Source organism: Populus euphratica, unplaced genomic scaffold (genome assembly GCF_000495115.2).
Source record: "Populus euphratica unplaced genomic scaffold, PopEup_1.0 scaffold39.1, whole genome shotgun sequence".
Classification (NCBI taxonomy): domain Eukaryota; kingdom Viridiplantae; phylum Streptophyta; class Magnoliopsida; order Malpighiales; family Salicaceae; genus Populus; species Populus euphratica.
Genome location: NW_011499897.1, coordinates 619,452 through 640,789, shown reverse-complemented (window position 1 = coordinate 640,789; position 21,338 = coordinate 619,452). Strand labels below are relative to the sequence as shown.

The 21,338-nt window shown below is 30.0% G+C and overlaps 3 protein-coding genes across 4 annotated transcripts in view; 2 read left to right on the top strand and 1 right to left on the bottom strand.

The window, feature by feature from the left end:
- Window positions 1–715: 715 nt before the first annotated feature.
- Window positions 716–4,169, top strand: LOC105132221 (uncharacterized protein At4g22758-like). The gene is made up of 2 exons (XM_011035570.1): window positions 716–1,356; window positions 3,631–4,169. The coding sequence occupies exons 1-2, from the start codon at window positions 966–968 to the stop codon at window positions 3,786–3,788; spliced, it is 549 nt and encodes a 182-aa protein (XP_011033872.1). The 5' UTR covers window positions 716–965; the 3' UTR covers window positions 3,789–4,169.
- Window positions 4,170–8,995: 4,826 nt separating this feature from the next.
- LOC105132219 (protein cornichon homolog 4-like) lies at window positions 8,996–11,486 on the top strand. The gene is made up of 4 exons (XM_011035567.1): window positions 8,996–9,291; window positions 9,807–9,988; window positions 10,918–11,040; window positions 11,135–11,486. The coding sequence occupies exons 1-4, from the start codon at window positions 9,220–9,222 to the stop codon at window positions 11,172–11,174; spliced, it is 417 nt and encodes a 138-aa protein (XP_011033869.1). The 5' UTR covers window positions 8,996–9,219; the 3' UTR covers window positions 11,175–11,486.
- Window positions 11,487–18,285: 6,799 nt separating this feature from the next.
- The window catches only part of LOC105132220 (uncharacterized), a 4,885-nt gene continuing 1,832 nt past the window's right edge, over window positions 18,286–21,338 (bottom strand). The window contains exons 2-6 of one of the 2 annotated variants that reach the window (XR_843555.1): window positions 20,351–20,418; window positions 19,875–20,006; window positions 19,140–19,301; window positions 18,702–18,991; window positions 18,286–18,648 (exon numbers count right to left, since the gene is read on the bottom strand). Coding sequence is in view for 1 of the 2 variants with exons in the window: in XM_011035569.1 (XP_011033871.1) it covers window positions 18,764–18,991; window positions 19,140–19,301; window positions 19,875–20,006; window positions 20,351–20,418 (590 nt within the window). In the remaining variant the exon portion in view is untranslated. The other variant, XM_011035569.1, reaches the window with a different exon arrangement.

Sequence of the window (21,338 nt, the reverse complement as noted above, 5' to 3'; positions counted from 1 at the left end):
AACTTTTCGCTATTTTCTAGCCACTTGAAATCTTGGCAGTAGGTGATATATTATTTGCTTTAATTTAAAAAATAAAAAAATAACACTAATTATTAAAAAAATAAAAAACAATATAAGCTCAAAAGCATGTGCATATGTTTACAAGCCCGGACATGCCTAAACTCGGTTAGTTAACCAGGCTCAATAATAATTAAATTCTCTCTCTCTTTTTTTTTTATTTTTTGTGAAATTTTTAATCAATACCTTATTTTTTTTGTATTTATTTTTTATTTTACATTAATTTTTTTATTTCAATTTAAATAACACCCCATCTCTTTGATTTTTAAATTTTTTTGTTCATATCTTTTAAATACTATTTTTTTAGTTATTTTATATTTTTATTTTTTAATTGATTTTTTTAATTTTATTCTTTAATATTAAATTAATTAAAAATTAAATTTAATAATTTGTTTTGACTTGAGTTTTATAAGGTTATTCCTCACATAACCCGATTACCTAGATTATTTGTAATTCAATGAGTTAATCATATTACATCAAATTAATCTCTATATATTTATTTTAAAAAATATATTAATAAGACTTGAATATTTTTTATGTATTGTTTTAAAATAATCCAAGCTCTAACGTGCGAGCAATGACATGAGAATATATCCAAACCAGATGCAACTTATTTTTGTTTCCACAGTGACAGAAAACTAGGAAAGACGTAGAAGGGACATCCAGAACAAAACTCTCCGTGTTATTATCCAAAAGTCCAAGGGTAATCGCATATGTTAACACTTTCTAGGAAGTTTCCGCCTCTCAAGATCCAAACATTATTAACGTTACTGGAAAACTCTCTGCACCACCTTCCTCTGCCTCCATCTCTCGATGCATCAAAACCTCTTTAATTCTCTACTAAAACCCTAACAATAACAAACTTCTTCAGCTAACCTTTTATTTTGAAAAAAGTATACACATCAATAATGACTTCCCGTTCTCCGTTCACCTTTCGCCACGTCATCGAAAGCAGGCATCGTCGTTCCACCTCCGAGAGGTCGTTGGAGACCTTCCCACCAGAGAGATACTCGGGCCTTGTACGGCGTCGAGGAGGGTTGATATCGGTTCCCAGAAATCTTATCTCGGCGAAGCAGAAAAATGAGTCATCGTCAAAGAAAGTGCTGACGAAGTTGCTGCTGAATGTAAATATAGAAAGGAGTTTAGGGCCTGTTCATGTTATTTTGTCACCAGAGAATACAGTGAAGGATTTGATAAAGTCAGCGATTGATATTTACGCAAAGGAAAGGAGAAGGCCACTCTTAGAGCAGATTGACCCCGATCGGTTTGAGCTCCATTACTCACAGTTTAGCTTGGAAAGTAAGTTCTTAGCTGCGTGTATACTTTCTGTTTTCATGTTTCGTCGTGATTTTTGATTTTTTACTATTATTATTTAAGGTACTCCTCTGCTTTTGCAATTTCATTCTTTCATTGTTAATTGGCCTGAAATTTAATAGTTAATGTTGTCAATTTTGAGTTCCTTTTTATTAACAGAAAAAACACATAGTGCGTGTAATGAGGCTTGTTATAGTAATTTTTTTTTTTTTTTATGTGATGAAAATCATGGGAGCTTTGTTGATGGTTTAATTTAGTTTTTTCAAATAGCTTATTAATATTAAAAAATTATTTGAATGTATGTTAGTCTTTTCAATTTTTTTTCCATAATAAAATGATGTATTTACTTTCAAGTAAATAAAATCTAGAACTACTGATTACTTTATTTTTTAAAAAGTTTTAAAATAATAAAAATATTTATTTATCTCTAAAATAAAAAAAAATAAAAAGTTGACTAAGTGTTTTTTTGACTTCTTAGATTACAGTAAAAATATATTTTTATTCTTGGAACAGACAAACAACAAGGCATACATTTACGGGCTTTTTTTTTTTCACACAAGTTTTATTTTTTTCGAGCTCATTAAAGCATTATAGTATTTTTAGGCTGGAAAAATAATTTTTTACTCAAAAAAATTACCTGCACATTAGTGATGAGCGTGCAACGCCATCTAATAACCAAAATTGTCATTTTATTATTTATTTGAGAGTATCATTGTATTTTTTTCTTATTGATGTGATGTGATGTGTTGTTATAAATGATAAGTGATTTATCGTTAATAGTCACTTTTTCTTCTTCTTGTTTTTATTTCTTTTCTAGAGAATTTAGATATTTATTTTTTTCTTTTAGTTGTTTAATTTCAGCACTTATGTTTTTATCGTTTATTTTCTTCCTTAGCCCTTTTAGATATTTTTTTTATATTTTTAATTTAGTTCTTAAATTACAAGTTGTCGTATATTATTCTTTTTAATTTGATCCTTATTCATTTAATTTCTATTTTTTTTTTGGCTGTTTTGTCAAAATTTTATTGGTTTTTAATTTAATCTTTTAATCAAAGTTTATATTATTTTATTTTTTTCAATTTAGCCCTCATTTATTTTATTTTATTTTATTATTAAAGTTTTTTTCTTTTTAATTTAACCCTTCAATTTATTTTTTTATGTCCTGTAATTGATTTTTATTTAATATAATTCGTATTCTTTTAATTATAATGTTTTATATGATTAATTTTTTTATAGTTTCATCTTTCTATATTTGATTTGTTAGGGAATGAGCTTTATATTTTTCTATTTGTGGTGCTTTCAATTTAATAATACAAGTAAAAAGTTTGAAAAGTTAATGTGTTTTGACATCTTCTTCTTTCTCATTTTCTTTTATGATTTTACATTATTTTATTAACAAAAGACTGGTTTTGTAGTTATTTTTAAAATTTTTTTATCGGTTTATCTCGATCTCATGATCTAGACTATTGGTTTTACAAGGCTTTTTTAAATAGAGGTTTTTTTTTTAATATGTTGTTTGTATTTAATTTTTGAACAATTATTTTTATATAAAAGAACTTTATTTTATAAAAAAATATTTATTTTAAAATAGTATTTCTAATATGTTCGGTCTTATATAATACTTTTTTTATATTTTATTTGATCAATTTCATATGTGTTTCTATTTTTATTATTTTTTATTGATTTTAATAAATAAATTTAGTTGATATGAATAAGTAAATATCTATTTTGCATGATCAAATATTTTAATCTATATTTATCTCTTAATTTTCTAGTTTATCTTTGAATTACTGTTAACGATTTTTATTTATTTATTTATGTAGATAATTATCAATTTATTTGATTAGATGTTTGTGTAAGAATTTTTATTTACACTTTAATTATTATTTTTTATGTAAAATAACATATCAAAATATATAGCTTGCTTACTTAGTTTTTTTTTTTTTGAAAAAATTACGACCCTAAATAACTAGTTAGATATATTTAGGGTAAATATTCCCCATCAGTATCAAATCAAAACATGACTCTCATGAAAATTATCCATGAGTAGCCAGACCACTTTCATAGTCTTATAGACACGTGCAATGCTTTTAAATAGAACTTCTAAAATCAGCCCAAACAAACCTTTCGCAGCTTTTCGAGGCCCAAGATGAAAAATCCTGTAGTTTTAATCTTTGTGAAGTTGGGTTGTGTCATTTTCTTTTGGTGCTGTTTTCTTATATATTCAAAGCTTGTGACGATGTTGGTAGTGTGCTGCAGGTTTGAAGCCAGATGAGAAGTTGATAAACTTGGTGTCTAGAAATTTCTTCTTGTGCTCGAAGCCCTCAAACTCAGTCAATTCTTCTTGCACAGAGGGAACAAAGATGGCAGTTAAATACCCATTTCCATTGACAAAGTTGATGGATTTCTTGCTATAACTCCTTCCGTTTCTCTGACTTGTAACTGTTGTTGCCTTGTGCTGTGCCTCTTTCACTACCTCCCCAAAAAGGAAAGAGAAGATCCATCAACATTTACAACTTAGCATAATCTGTAAACAGTGAGCTATCATCCCTTGATTTTCACACCCCAGAGCACTCTTCCTAGCTACGCATATAGCATTTCCTGTGATACGGTCACGGCACATTACAGGTGGTCAGGTGGAGAATCAGCTTTCCACTAATCAGCTTCTTGGTGTGCAGATGAGATTTGAAAATTCTACATTTTTATGCTGGGCAGATAAATTCTAAATTAGAGTTAAACTACTGGTGCACCCGTACTTGCACAGCTGTAATTTCTATGTAAAAACGTTGATTCTACTTAGAATATGTTTTGTATTGCGGTAGCTAGTTGTAGTTTGAAAAAAATTATTTTATAAAAAGTATTTTAGTTAAGGTTAGTTTGGAAAAAATATATATTTGATTAAAATTATAGTTGAAAATGAGGTCGAATAAAAAGTAGTTTAATATGTTTGGTTATGAATGCTTTTGAAATTGATATTATAAAATGATTTAAAAAAAAATATATTAATATTTATGATTTTTAATTTAAATATTGTAGATTTAATTATTGTTATTTTATCATGAAATAAATTATATTTTATATAATTTTTTTTTATTATTCCATTAAACTATTTACAATTCTATTACATACAAAATTCATCCGACAAGAACTACAGTTTTCATGATTTTATGAGCGTGCAATAAAATTAAATAAAATATTACCAGAAATAAAATTAAGATTATAGTACGAATAAATTTAATTCACTTTCAACTAATTTTTTTAAAATAAAAATTACTATTCACATTTACATGAACAGTATTAATGAAATCAATTAACTATACTGATTTTTCAAAAAAAAACTATAAATTAATATTTAAAAAAACATTATAAAGTGAACAGTGCCCCTATTGAAGGATGCTGCACTGTTCAATGAATAATGTAGCCGTAAGAAGTAGGTAGCACTTGTTTTCATTTTCCAGTATTTTAAATGTATAATTTGATAGGATCCATGAATATCAATTTACATTATTAAACATGATTGTATTTGTGTTTTAAACAAAACAAGACACAACAACATAGACAAACACGCTCGCAATACTAAAAGCTCAAAATAGTTCCCGAGCTTTCTTCCAATAAAAATTTAAATATTTTTGCAACCAAATCAACTTAGGTTTTTTCACAAAACAAGACACAACAACATAGACAAACGCAACCAAATCAACTTAGGTTTTTTTAAAAGATTCTTCATATATAATACAGCATGTTCAGTGTCTTGTGTTTTTTCTTCTTCATGTGTTTTTATCCTTTATGTTTACATAATAAAATAAACTAAAATTATAAGGTGAAATCAGCAATGCCAAATACTCTAATTTTAAATTCAATGCCACTGTAGATTATAGCAGTAAAAAGATATACTTGTCCCTCTCAGCATAAGAAGTTGGCATGGATGCTAGGGGTAATAAGAATATTTCTTTCTTTCTTTTTATACACAATAAAAGTATTTAATTGCCTTTAAAATAATAAAAAAAATCTGCGTTTTGGGTTTTCAATTATAAATGCATAGTAAAATTACTAGGATACCCTTCTAGTAAAAAACACTTCAACTTGAATACATTGTCGTTTTTGTCATTTCACCTTGTTTGTATTTTATAATTTCATATATAAGAAAACTGCAAAATAACTTATTACACTTATAATAAATAAAAAAAAAACCTTTAACTAGAAATAAGGAAAGTTTTTATCATTTCACTTTCAAAAATAAAAAGATCTAATAGCTCTAATGGCCTTTAAAGTTCAAATTTTGATACTTTGAGTTTAATGGTATTTTTATCATTGCACCATTGTTTTTTTCATTATTATTGGGTTTAGTTAGGGACAATTTGGTGTTTAATAAATGAGAAATATTAAAAAAATATAATTAACACTTGTATTACATGTGTCGGTCATTTTACCATCCGACTAATTCCGGCGGCTAAAAACACGAGGGTCCCTCCAAGACTTGGCGGCATGTGCACTTAATGAAACTTCAATTTGAAATTAGCAAGCATTGCTTTTTTTATTTTTTTCTTCTTTTCGCTATCATTGTTGATTTTTGTGCACTATTCTCAATTTTTTTTTATTTAGTCCATATTTTTTTTAATTAATATCTTTAATTTAAAATAATTTATAAAATTATATATTTTTTATTTTATCCTCATTTAATTTGAACTTAAGTAACTTTTCAATCTACCATTCATATATGAACAAATTATGATATCATGCTTACTACAGCATTAGAGTTTTGTCTACACAATCCTTGTTAAGCAAAATTCTCTTACAAGGTTGTTCTTATACATCAAAGATTTTATGTCTTCGTTCATTTATGAATGTTGTCATGAAGTGCCTAAGAACACCTTCGATTATACAGAGTTATTAGTCTCTAGCTTGACTTCTTCCTCTTCAAAAAAACCTGGAGACGTTTAAGCATTTTTTGAAGATGATTTTTTTTTAAAAAAAACATGACAAGTTATATACGAAATCATCTGCAACCTTGCATTTAGGACCATGATATTTACCTTATCTACAAATATTTTAAACTATCTTTTCTACCAATTAATGTCTTCTTTTACCTTAACATTTAGCTACCAACCTTAATTGCTTGAACCATCCATTTAATGTTTTCTTTTAAATATTAACTTATAACCTTTTTAATTTAAACCAAAGAAACAACTCAACATCCATGCAAGTATAATGTATAATTTATTCTTTCATATATTGTATTTTCTTTTTAAATATTGCATCACTTGAACCACAGCTTCACCTTGAGCTTTCAGATCATCATTAACATATAACATGACATGATTATCTAATAAACATGGATTCTTGCCATAAAGATATTTTACCGCTAGTGCTTACTCTAAATTAGAATCTAATTGTTTTGCTATTCTTCGTCTTTAACTTCTTCTAACCTCACATGACGAGTTATTAGCTTTTGTTTTTAATTTTTACAAGGATTGTCAAGATTTATATACGTGTTTTATGTATTTTTCAATTGTAGATCAATTATTAGAATCATTGAAGCATTTGTCCTTATTAGATTCAATATACCTTGACTCCACAACAATATTGAAATCAATATCTAGCAATTTATGTACTTTTAAATTTTAGCATATCACTTTGTCAATATCATCACATAACACTTTTATTAGTTATTAGTTTTAACTGCGTCCTGTTTGGATTGGGAACTTTATAATAATTTAAACAAAACATACTCTAATATAACTTAGATTGTGCTTCTCTCAACTCCACGCTTTAAATAGACATAATTTAACCCATTTTTTTAAAGTTGTTGCATTATTAACACAGCAATTCATTAAGAAATTCAACCGAATTCTTTGGCAACTTGGTATTGAGAATCACCTCATTAATATTATATTCTTTATTTCCACCAAACCATTTTTTCATAGGGTAATCCATAGTTATTTGTCACGTATGATTTCCTTTGTTCTTATACAAGAAAAATTCCATGAAGAATTCATCTTTCTGTATTTCGTACAAGTTTCTGATTTCTCTTTCCTTTTCTCTGATCATCTTTAATTCAAAGTTTAATGCTCAATGTTCAATATTTCATACAAGCATTAAACTTTTTTTTGTATTATTATTATACCCTTAAATGCTTTGTAAAGGATTACATTTGATCATTGCAATGAAAGATTGAGCATTAAACATGATACAATGAATATATGCATATATGCATCACATTTCATTCTAGATCAAATATACAAGTAAAAACATTCGATATCAAAACTCTACGTATTCCTTTTTTTTTAAGTGTCACGCACTCACATTAGGACCAATCTTGTGTATATACTTTCAACCATTGATTCACAGTACAAATCAAATAATACCAAGAGCTTTTTGAACATTCCAAAATTGAAATAGTTTTGCAAAACCATTGCAATATATATAGTTGATAAATTTAGTTTATCAGACCCTTGAATATGGACACTAGAATTTACAAATCATACACATGAATTTGCAATAGAATTTGTTCTTTGGAACAACCAAGCTTTAAAGGTTTAAATATATCAACTTTTCATAAAGAAATATATAACCATCGAAAATTACATTTCATAACCATATATATATATATATTCTTTACACTTTTATCCTTAAAATTTTTATATTTTATTTACCTTGATCTTAAACCCTTTTAGTATTATAATCTAGCCCTTAATTTATTTTTTCTTATACGTTGAATTCAACACAATTTGCTTGTAAACCAGAACATCATTATTCCGAAGTCGTCCTTGATTTGGTGCATAAACTGGTACTAGATTAAATATTTACTTCAAAGTTTTTAAAATATATGCTTGGAACTTGATTTGGTGCATAAACTAACGAAAAACAGAAAAAAATGTTAAAAGTAAAAGAAAATTAACTTTATTGAAGAAAGTTGTCACATGTAGGAAAAATTGTTTTCTTCTTTTAGGTCTGGCTCCTCTCCAATTTAAATTTCCTCATTTTTTCTTAAAATTTTTGTTGGGTTTTGTGACATCTTATTAAAAAATATCTAAATAAAAATTCAACTCTTTGGGATAAGGGTTGTCAATTTCTTACTTGGTTGATGAAAAAAAAGAGAGATGAATTCCAGCCAGATGCAGAAAAATTTCTTAGGTTTACAGTATATTAATTAAGAGGTTTTAAACCTTCCAAGTCCAAATGACTCTGGTTTTAGGTTTTAGAAGTGAAAGGTTTTACTCAATTGGATTTTGATTCTCCCACTCTGAAATACAAAATTCTTAACACCAATTGAGAGAGAATCCTGATTGGTCTACAAAGGGAAAGAGATTTCTTTAGGTATAAATGAGCTGGATTTTTATTTATTTATTTTTAATAATGGTAGTATAAATACATGATTATCTATCATTTAAACACAATGCAAAAATAACTTCCTTAACATTTTAGATTTAGAAGCATCATAGAAAAAAAATGGTAATTTAATAACCGTAGTATACTTTTTAAATAATGTGTAACAAGTCAGCCTAGGCATTGAATGAAAATGAGTTGGTGGGGTGGAGGCCTTTTTTTCCAAAAAAAAAAAAAAACAGAACAGAACAAATATTCTACATGGAAACTTCGATGTCGGAAGACTGAACTATGTGCATGCTACTTGGACTCATTTATAAACCCAGCCCAGAAAAACGAAAGAAAGAGTTTAGAATCCTAAATTAGCGAATCAAGGGAAAAGCGAACAAGAGAGGAATTGTTGCATTTTAGACAGAACGAAAACCAGCGCAATCACTTTTCTGTGGCTCTTTCTGAGCTAACAAATATTTGAACAGATTTAAAAGGGAAGAGAGGAAAAGATTTAAGAGTAGGGTAAGGAGCATGGGAGATCTCTTTGTATGGTTGATATCCTTCTTCATCCTTATTTCCTTAGTTGTCATCATCATCTTTCAGGTCATTCTTCTAACATCTTTACTTATTTTTCTCTACTTTACCTTTTATTTTGGTCAAATTAATATCTTTCAAAAGTTCATAACTTTTGGTGATTTTTCAATGTTATCTGTTTTAAAATTAAGTAAATTAGGGTTTTGCTGAAAGTTTTGTGTTTGTTTCTATCAATTTTGTTCATTCTTTGACTTCGATTGCTTATTGGGTAGTGAATAATGTTAAATACTGATGGGTTGTTTATCTTATTGGTTTTGATCAATTCACTGTCCAACTTGATAAAGCCCTGGAATTTATGTTTTCTGTGGATAATGGCGAAGACCCATTTTATTAAAAGGCCTCGGCTTAAGGTAGAGTAACTGTGACAAGTAAGATGATTTAGAGAATGTTTGCTAAAGAGATTCAAAGAAAAAATGTCTGGGAATTACTACATGTATGGATAAGTCTGGCATTTGCTTGCGTGTATGTTTTGAGGTGTATAATGTTGAAAAATGGAATTTGACATTTTGAAGAATTTGTTGCAGCTGATGGCCTTGGCGGATCTGGAGTTTGATTACATCAATCCTTACGATTCCTCATCTAGAATAAATAAAGTGATTTTGCCAGAGTATATAACAGAAGGGGTTTTGTGCTTATTTTTTCTTGTTACAGGGCACTGGTGTATGTCACTTTTGTGTGTTCCATACCTTTATTACAATGCGAGGCTGTAAGTTTTATCTTCTTCTTTGTTCTGAAGGGTATCTTCTTCTTTGTTCTGAAGGGTTATACTTTGCTCACATCTGAAAATGGTTGTTTCTCTGTCCATGAGAGAGAGATAGAGATGTTGCTTTTAAGAGGGAGGTCTACTGTACTAAGGCTAAACATTCATTGCCTACCAGTGAAAAGCATACCGTTTCATCAATGCAGTGTCAACTAACTGCCGCTCAATCCAAGCTATCATGATTGGTCAAGTTGATTATTTGCTCAATTGTTAGACAGAAGCATGAGAAGTACTTCAGAATGTCCAAATGAAGTAGTTAAATAGCTATGGTTTTAGAAGGCTTCAATGCTTTAGAAGTACAGCCTTGAATGCTGCTTGGACTTGAGTGTCCATGTTTGGAGCCATGAACTCATATTCAAGCAACCTATTTGTATCCCTATCATGAGCTTCACATAGTTTCCGAGTCTTGCACTGTTTATTTCATGTTTGTCAGTCTATCCAGGACAGTCATTTCTATTATTTAGCCATGTTCGTATTGGAGTTAGACTTTTTTTTTTTTTTTCTCCATCTTAATCTTAAACTATCATCATGATTTTATGATTCATTGGGCTGACATGGTTATATTACATTCTGTGTTGCCATTGTGAGGTTCTTAAGCCATAGTTTTTAAGTTTTGGGGTTGATGGGTCAGGGTCTTCGCTGATCTCCCAGGCAAGTTGGATTGATTTCATATATAGCTAGGGTTAACACTCTCTTGCTTACCTTGCTGATAGAAGCAACCTCATGCATTACTTAAAGGGATCATCACGTAAATGATCTCATTTTGTTGCAGTGATTGTGACTTGGGAATATGCTAAGCTTTGTATTTTGCTGGTTACTCATGATGGAACATGATATGCTTTGCTTCTTCCAACCTTTTTCATTCTTTTGATTAGTTACACACGAAGACAGCATCTGGTAGATGTGACCGAGATCTTCAACATGCTCAATTGGGAAAAGAAACAACGACTTTTCAAACTAGGCTATCTCATTGTTCTCCTGTTTCTTTCGATTTTCTGGTAGGTGACAATGCCATATAGCTGCTACCTTTAACACATATCATAATCATTAGTGAAGAAACTAAAACAAGATTGTTTTACTCGTTGTTTACAGGATGATTTTGACCGCCTTGGAGGACAGTGATTATGATTAGTTGGGATAATTGCCTGCTCCAGCGAGGAATGAATTGGAGCTACTGGGTACCGTAAACTGCTCCCTCTTGCAAACTAAGGGGCCTGTTGTAACTGATATATTTCCAGTTCTAGGATTGTAAGAATGCTGTTCATTTATTGAATAACATTTAAGGTTCCACTGCTTTTGGCGAAGTCATGATATTTTGTGGTTCCCTGCTGGTTTCTTCTTATTTTTATTTTACTTTTTGTAGTTTGAATATCCTCCCTTGGTGATTCAGTTCTTGGCACATGTCTGAAAAGTAATACAGTTGTCAGAAATTTTTTTCAATCAATTGATGTGGTTTTAAGTGGCCTTCTTCAAGATGGTGGAAGCAACTCGACTTCACCTGGAATTTTTTCTTTATTAAATTATTGGAATCATCAATTTATAGAAGTTTAAGATCAATTAATCAAAAAAAAAAAAAAAACCCACAAGAGTTGATCCTTTTACATAATGAAATGATCATTTTCACTCTTCACAGACAAAATCTGAGTTTTTTTATGATGACTTATTATTCATTGTAAAATTAATTGACAACAAATTGGTTGTAATTTTTTTTTCATAATAAAATTGCTTTATACTCTTAAAAGTTAAAAACTCAAAAGAAATCTTCAGGTTATTTTGACTTTTTATTATTATTATTCTAAGCACAATAAAATATCCTTGTTATCCTTAAAATCATAAAATTATTAAATTGAAGTAAGAAGCATTTTCAACTTTTCCTTAAAGCTTTTTTTTGTTATAATTATGCCAGTTTAGAGGAAATTTGGTTTTTTAACAAATATAAAATATTATTTTAATAAAAAATTAGTAAATATTTGCTAACAAGTAAAAGTCACTCGTATCTTTTGGATAATACGTGTGACCTTTCATGATGATAAAAAAAATATTCAACCATTATACTATCTAAAAAATCAAGTAATAATGCATCTATTAAAATAACATGTGTGACATTACAAGCAACAATGAAAGTTTTTCCTCCTCGTATCTTTTCTCTCTCCATGTCTTGGGATTCGTGCTAGGTAGCCAAAATAAAAACTTGTTCTCTTTTTTTTTTTCAATAATAATTCTCTTTTTTTATTGATATTTTTTTGTTTTAAATTTTTATTTTATTTTTTTCATTTCATCCATTACAATTTAAATTTATTTTATTTTTATATCAAATATGATCCTTATTTTTTTTATCACTATTTTTATATATATCCTTTTCTTAATTGAATATGTGTTTCAATTTCATCCTCCATCATTTTAATTAATTTTATTTTTATATCAAATTTGATATTCATTATTTTTTCTTTCTTTAGATCCTTTTTCGAAACTAATTTTATTTTTTAATTTTATTATTCAATATTATATTACTTCATATATGAACTTTGTAGTTTTTTATTGGTACTATTATCTTAATCTTATAACTTGAATCATATACATGATATATTAACCCAAATTGATAATGAATTTTTTTCTTCTATTTTTTACATTGATTTTATTTTTTATTTTTATTTTTCAATATTACATTTATTAAAAAATAAAATTCTTAAGTTTTTTCTTTGTTTACTTTTCATGAGAATAACCTGATCTTATTACTTAAGTAAATTTATCATGCTAACTTAGATTGACTCAGAGTTTTTACGCCATTCTAATTTTATGTTGAATTTTGTCCCTGTTTGTTTTTTTATTATTTTTGTTTTAGATCAAATTTTTTTTAATTTTATCTTTCAACATGGGTTAATTAAGGATTGAGTTTCATTTTTTTTTTCCTGATGTAGTGATCCTGATTTCATGGCCCTAGTTATGGATATAAGATGTTAACCTGAACTTTCGTATTTTTTAATTTTTTTTACACAATTTATTTTTCAAATCCATTCTTCAATACCAAGTGTACTAAAGATTTAACTTCTTCTTTTTATTTATTTATGTGAGGATAATCTGGGCTAACTATTCATGTCACGAGTTTGTCATGCTAACTCGGATTGAATTGAGACTTCTACATCATTTTATTTTATTTCATTTTATGTGAAATTTTGTTCTTATTCTTTTAATTGATTTTTTTTTAATTGGATTTTTTTAAATTAATTTTTTATTTAATTTTATCTTTTAACATTGAATTGTTGAAGATTAAGTTTTATAATTTTTTTCTGTACAATGATTTCAATCAAATAACCCAGGTTAAGAGTATAAAATGTTAACCTAGATTAAAATTGATATATTTGTTGTTGTTACTTTTTTTTATATCATGCAATGAAATTAAATCATTTTATAGGTTCTAGAGGGTATATATAACTTGAGTCACATAATTCTTTTAAGCTTTAAGATATATTAATAACACTTGAACATTGTTTTTTTAAGTTATAAAAAATGAACTTTGTCAGCAACTAAACACATATTGAGTAAATTATTGGTTCTATCTAGTTTTAGGTGATTCTTGTTCGACCTCAATGTGATATGTTGCAATGAATACAAGGCAGTATTTCTTTCATACTCATTTATTTATCTGGGGGGGGATCGGTATGCTTTCAAGTTTTGAAGGCATTATTTATCATTTTTATTCTAACACAAGCCTTTCAAAAAAGTCATGTTATTCCACTGATAATTATATATTGAGTAAATTATGATCACAGTGTAATCCAATTAAAGCTGGAGATGACTGAAAAACACCTGCCCTGGTTCTCTCATGTCTCCCTCCTAGGAATTGGGGTTTCATAGCGAATCTATCCAGGTTATCTCTTTGTTTTTTTGACAAGTTTTTCCTCAGAATTTGCGGCTTTTCATCGTAGGTGCTTTAGGTTCGTATTAGACAATTCTCTCACGGAGAGGGGGAAAACAAAGAAGCGAGGTTACTGTTAATTTGTTCAAGAAAACAATTATTAGAATCATAAAAAAAAAGAAAAAAATTCAGATGAAAAGCTAAGGTAGCCATGGAAGGTAGAAAAAAATAGCTGGATAATTTTATAAAAATATTGTATTAATATTAAAACAATTTCTTTTTTAAAAAATAAACTATAAAAAAGAGACAAGGTGGCGCAGTGCCTAGCCACCTTTTTTTTTTTAAAAAAAGAAAATAAACTATAAAAAAGAGACAAGGTGGTTGGATCTTAGTGGCGCAGTGCCTAGCCACCTATTTTTTTTTTAAAAAAAGTCTTATACATGCGTCTGCAAAGCATATCAAGCCTGCAGGCCTAATTCTTTTTTTTTTTTATTGCACATACAATAGATCACTTGCTAGATTGTTGTTTAAAATTTAGTCGCTATTTCAGTGGCTCGAAAATCATACAGAGTTGTTATAAAAAAATATTTTTAATGTATTTTTATTTAAAAATCTATCTAAATAACTCAAAAATACCTAAAAATCACTCAAAAAAAAATCTAGTGAATCTCAAAACACAAATTTGAACCAATCTTTCTTTCCTGCCATGTTTGTTTAGAGGAAAAAATAATCATCATTGAACTAATCTCATCTAATAAAATCCTTTAACTCAAAACTTGGTTATTTTCATGTTTGGAATTGCAAAAACTGACAAAACTTTTTTTAATGATTTTTTTTCTTTTTGAAACTCAATAACTAAAAAAATAAAACTTTTAGTTCAAAATAAATTTATTGTTAATTTTGGGTGTACTACGTATCATTTTTTTTTGGTTTTTTACATTTCAGTTCTCTATTTTTTAATTTTATGTTTTTAACTTCAATTTCAAACATAATTTCATCTAATTTATCCATAAAAAAATTCAATTGAAAAAAAGAAAATTGAAAATTAAAAAAAACCCTCATATACATTATTGTTCATATAAACAATAAGCAATGAAGGAGAAAAAAGAAATCCAAGTACTTTGTTATTCACAAAAAACTTTTGAAAAATCCCAAATGTTTTAATTCAGTTGATTATCTTCATGGCATGCAGACCGGAGTTGAGGTTAAAATGCAGTTCAAGGATTCGTCCTGCCCAGGTTCGTTTGCAGCTTGGAACCTTTACCACGTCGTTGACACGTCATGAAGCAATTTGGGAAAAATCTCCCCTTGATGTTTGCTTTTTTTATTTTAATTTTATTTTGTGTGCGCGAAGTTTCTCTGAAATTGTTGAAAACGACAAAAAAGCAAATAAAGTCTGCTGATATGATCGAAGTCGGTTTCGAGGATCTTCTGGTGTTGTTTGTCTTAAAAAAAAAATTGACTTTCGAAGGCTTATTGAAAATTAAAATATATATATATATATATATATGTGATAGTAGGATGTTGTGATAATTATTTTTTAAAGTATTTTTTAAAAATATATTAATATAATATTTTTTATTTTAAAAAAATATTTTTAACGTTAATATATTAAAATAATAAAAAAACATAAAAAAAAATTGATAAAAAAAATTATGGATATTATGGTGCCGTTGGACAGATAGCTAGCAGGGGGCTGCTAGTCTTGTCCTTCTATTTCTTCCCCTCAAAGAGCATAGCGAAGGTGGCCTTCGTCTGATGGCGGCCCTAAGTTACTTCTTTAGTTACAGGCCCGTTGGTCAGATAAGTGAGAAATCCTTTTCTTTGGTCGAGCCACTACGTCCATCAATGAGAGGGCCTTTCGGTAACTAGAAAAAAATAATGAATATTATGGTGCCATCAAGTAGCATCATATACTTGATAATAACATTAGATTTTTGTTTTTTCTTTCTTAGTTTTTAAACGAAGTCTGGTTTCGAGTCTCACACTTGAATGGACAAGTGAGATTTAGTGGATTCCGAAGACAGCTTTAACAAAACGTTCGGGTGTCTTTGTTGAAAATATTATGAATTCAGGGCTTTCTTATAGTGGATTCTTTCCAATAAAGTTACGTTTAGGATCATTCTTTCTCACTTCAGCCGCCTCATTTTGGGCAATGGCACCGGTAGGAAGAGAATACAAGTATGTACCTTTATGCTTATGCATTCGATATTTGATTGTCTTCCTAATGATAGATACATCAGTAAGGCAAAGACCAAAGTAGAGTACAAAAGGGAATCTTGATGAAGAGAACCCCCTGCAGAAATTCTGGGTTCTGGGAATTGCTAAAACCATTGACTGTGGTCTCAATACTTGTTTACTCGAACCACAACTTATGATGAAGGTGATTGTTTGTTGGTCCCTTCTCTTAACATTTCTTCCCTCCATCCTTTATTAACCTTAGCAATGAAGTCTTTAATTCTCTTCTCCAGATTATCATCAAGTTCTTCTGCAACATCTTGCCAACCAATCACACCGGCACTCCCGTTGTCGTAGTCGTCTTCATTACAACCATCAGAACAACTGTGTTTCTCATCATTGTCTCTGCCATTGTCATTGTCCTGATCCTTCTCATTGCTGTGATTCTCACTCTTACTCCTAACACACATGTCTCCAGCAACTTCACATGAAGATTCAGCATTCCCATTGCTCTGACTCTCACCTTTATTCTTTACATATGGATACTCACATAAAGACGGTTTAGGTAGCCAGAGTCCATCAAGTTCATCTTTGGATGGCTTATAACTCCATAAAACGATGACCCAAATTAAGATGTTGAACAACAAATGCAAAAACACAGCAGATGAAAAGTTCAGAACCAGAGAAGCATTTAAGAACAGAGATACTGGTAACGCAACGAGCTTCATTTCCTTGTACAAAAATAGATGATACAGGTAACCAAATAAAAACCAGAGCTATGCTGTTGATGCCGTGCTTTTCTAAATAATTTGCAGTGGGGTTTCCGTTATATAGGTGCATGGGGTTATATGTGAGACCAACCAATTTGTGATTCTCGGAAATTGCTGTTTTTTTAATTGGTAGGGTATATGATACTTAATTTCATAGAAGTTTCGGTCATTATTTCTAGCAACCCAAATTTTCTATCATAAGGCAGAAACTTCCGCGGCGCTTTATAAGGTGTGTTTGGCAATACAGTTTAATCTGTTTTTGAAAATTCTTTTTTTTTTTTAATTAATTAATTTTGAAAGAAATGGGTTTGTTACTTTCTGTTCTTTTAAAAAATTTCTAAGTATAAAATTATTTTTCCATAAATTTCTCATGATTTTAAATATAAATTTTTTTATATCTCACCTTATTCCTTTTAAGATTTTTTCTAAATATGATTTCCTCTTATGATTCTCCTTTATATATTTTTTTCAAAATGCACACTACTACACACAAGTTCTGTGATTTATCTTATGAGGTTTTAACCCCTCTTCTCGTATAAAAAGATTTAATAAAATTATCATGATAACTAAAAATTTTAACAAGTTTTTATAGATTAATATTATAAAAACTTGGAGGCCATTAATGAATTCAAATAAAATAAATTTAAAAAAACCCTTTAAAATAAATTTAAAAAATTCTTTCAAAATAAATCTAAAAAATACCTTTTGAGCTCGGATTTGGTAGCTCAAGTTTAATGAATTTAGATGTCTGAGCTCGGATTTGGTAGCTCAAGTTTAATATACAAAATACAAATATCGCCCAAAAAAAATGAATTTAGATGTTACAGCTTAAGTCCAATGTATATTTTACATTATTTTTTCTTTTATATCATGTATTCCTTGTAATTATTTTTTAATTTTTTAATGTGAAATAATTATATTATATTTCATATCTTATTTTTTTCTATATAGCCTATAGCAAAGCTTTTTCATGTAATATATTAAAATCTTAAATATTTTTTTAATTTTTTTTGAATTGATCCAGCTCACCCTGTATAATCTAAAACCTAGTTAATTGGTCCGGTAAAACTCATAACCGGTTTAACAACTATGCTACAAATAGCCAGGTTACGTGCCGTAAATGCGTGCGATTCCAGGGAATTTAGAGCTCAAGGACGTTGCATCTGAAATGCTTGATCTCATTGACATTCTGATGTTGATAGGGAGCTGACTTGAGTGGGAGTACTGTACATTTAGGGAAGACCCACTTGCAGTTTTGCAACCAGAGAGAGGAGAGAACATAAAAAACATCAACACTTCTCCCTTTGTTAGCTTTGCTTTAGTTTCTGGCATTGAAAATTGTTTATATAGTGGTCAGGAACTGCAAAAATACAGAGAATTTTAAGCAGCTGCCAAAAACCGAACCTGTATGATTACACGGAAAAATAACTAAAAATAAATACATTCAAAAAGCATAATAAGAAAAAAAATTATAAAAATAGTTGAAAATGTCATTACAACTATTTCTAAGAAGTTGCCCTGTTGCATCACGCAGAGCAACATTAACAGCCTTTAAAAAGAGTAGATGAAATGTTAGAAATAACAATTTCCAAGTGTCCATCAATCCGGAGAAGGGCAACTCTGGGGGGTAAATATTACATCAGCTATTCTACATGGCACAACAGCAACAGAGGCCTAACGAATCAGCTAACTAAAATTCTACCTGAAAAACAAAATAGGTAAAATCGACATGCCAGTACTGATAAATTGTTGATAGAATTACAGATAAAACAACACTTGAAGGTGAGATTATAAGATTGGATGTTGAATGCCATTGTCGTCAGTGACAAGCCTTTTGATGCACAACAGATTGGATGTTGAATGCCATTGTCGTCAGCTGACGACAATCCTTTTGATGCACGATTGAGGTGAACCCCATTACCCTGCTGGCAAAGTTAAGTTAATGTCTGCCGGCTTATTCCTTGATTCCGGAGGCAAAGGAGACCAACTATCTCCTCGAAATGAGGGAGATGAGAAATTGGATTTAGGATCAGCAATAGAAATAGGAATGGCAGCAGTCGGCATGACACCTGATAACGAATCATGCTTCTGTTTCTTTGGCTTCTGATCATGCTGGTTCCCAGCCAGAAAACTACCTACTACAACCTAATCAATTAACAAGAAGAAAAGGAAAAGGAATATCAAACTCTGTCTCAAAAGCCATCCACGATGATTATAACTTCTGACATGGGTTTAACACCACAGTCTAGATAGTGCACTGGGATTGGGGAGATCAGTTAAATCGGAAAATAACCTGTACGGGACTTGCAGCTACCAGCAGACCAGCAACTCCACCACCTACAACTCTTCCATCAGGACTTGCTAATGAAACACTCATCCCACCAGATCTGCTTCTTGTTCCTCCAGTTTCAGTGGGCATAAATGAACCAGATAAAGACAAAATCTCAAAGCGACCCTGGAAAAATCACAGGGAAAAGATTGATAAATAGATATTAAAAATCAGAAAGTACAAGCAACGTTAGGTGCTAGGATTAGGTAGTTAACAAATGGTCCAAAAGTGTTAATACAAATCCAATATTGAATTAGTGAGGAAAAGTAGTTTACAAGTTCAAAGGGCACCAGTAAGAGGAGGAGCAAAGTAGATAGAGATCCCATTTTACAAATGTGACTCCAGGACCATGTTAGCATCCACTTTCCAAGAACTTCTAAAGGTTTAAACTAAGACCTTTATTTTAGATGAACAACCAGCACCGTAACCCAAGTATAAAAGGCAGCAGGAGAAGAGAATTAATTCTAAACAAGAGCTACTGATGAATCCCAGCATGGAACACATCACCAACCACAAGCATATGTTTCTTTTTCATTTTATAAAGAGTTGAATGACACAGATTTTCTGATTAGAATTGTTAGAAACTCTTAATGTAGAAGTGCAGTTACTGAACTTTTGTACAGAAGTGCACCTTTAAGGTAAAGCCAAACCATTGTTTTAAAGAAATCATTGTTCATGAGGAAGGATAAAATGCATCACCTCGTATGTTAGTGTACCCCCTGAAGAATCGGGCTGACGAAGTGTAACGCTAGAGATCACACCATTAGCTGAGAGCACGCATATAGCTCGAGGACCTTGTTGGGAAAATGATATGATTTTCATTGTGACATCCTAAACAACCAAAATGATAATCTATTTATGTAAGTCAATAGAACAAGTCCTTGAATTATAGGAAAACATATAATTCAATCTCAGAAGTTATAACAAAAATTAATGCTTTTGCAACTTCCAGGCTATTTCACCGAATATCAGGGAATGTTCTATAAAGCAAAGTTTTTAATCAATTTTTCTGCCTTCTCTATTTTGGAAATATATGACATCCTGATCAATGTTTACAGCAGTTTTTTAACATGAAATTCATGTTATGTTTGCACTTATACGAACAAATGGCCAAAAAGGAAAAATAATGCAATGTCAATACTAGGCATAAATACAAAAATTCAGTCGTTATGTACCTCGCCTGCGTTGACTGTGATGATATGGGGAGTAAAATTTGCACCTACAGAGCATGCAACCCATTCACCTAGAAGATCAAATTGCCAAAGCATCAGTAACCATGACACAGATATTCTCATTCCGCAATCAGATTCTCAATTCAGAGACTTTAAGCAACATAATGCACCTCAAAGGGAATAGGAAAACCAAGGCAGAAAATTTCAGAAATTTCAAATTCAAAATTCTTGCTTTGAAAAGAAAAGAAGGCAAAAAATTCAAAATTCTTGCTTTGAAAAGAAAAGGCAAAGCATCATATTTAGGGTGGCTTTTTGGGCAATAGGAGACCCCATTGATGTGGAAAAAGACTACATGAAACCTTATGGTGGCATGGCCAAAGAAAAACAGTTTGTATTGCTTTCTAAGGCAGCATTACCAATAAAAAAAAATGTGACATTTCTGCAGACCATCAAGAACTTAAAAATTGCATAATCAAAGAAAAGTATCATGCATCGATGACTGGTATGACTTGAGTACCAGTATAAAGACAGTCGGGAACTCTTCAACATCCAGGCAGAAGTTCTCAGCAACGGTTGTTAAAGGCTCAACCTATAGGGCATGGGTGTAGGTAACTAACTCAAACAACCAAAGGAAAAGCTCCAAGCCATCTCATAGCAAAAGAAGAGCCTCTCTAAGTACAGAATCTCTCTAATTAAGAGAAGGGCTTAAGGATACTGTCTTATGACCCAATTTCTAGATAATTACGCAAAGCTATTATGGTGTCTGATGCAAATGGAACAATCCTCCAAGGTGGGCAAAACCAATGCACCATCTAAGCTGCCTGATTACTCATGAGCGGGAATCTCAATTCTATGCATCAGATTCAACACTGCAGAGCCTCTCTAAGTACAGAATCTCTCTAACTAAGAGAAGGGCTTAAGGATATTGTCTTATGACCCAATTTCTAGATAATTATGCAAAGCTATTACGGTGTCTGATGCAAATGGAAAA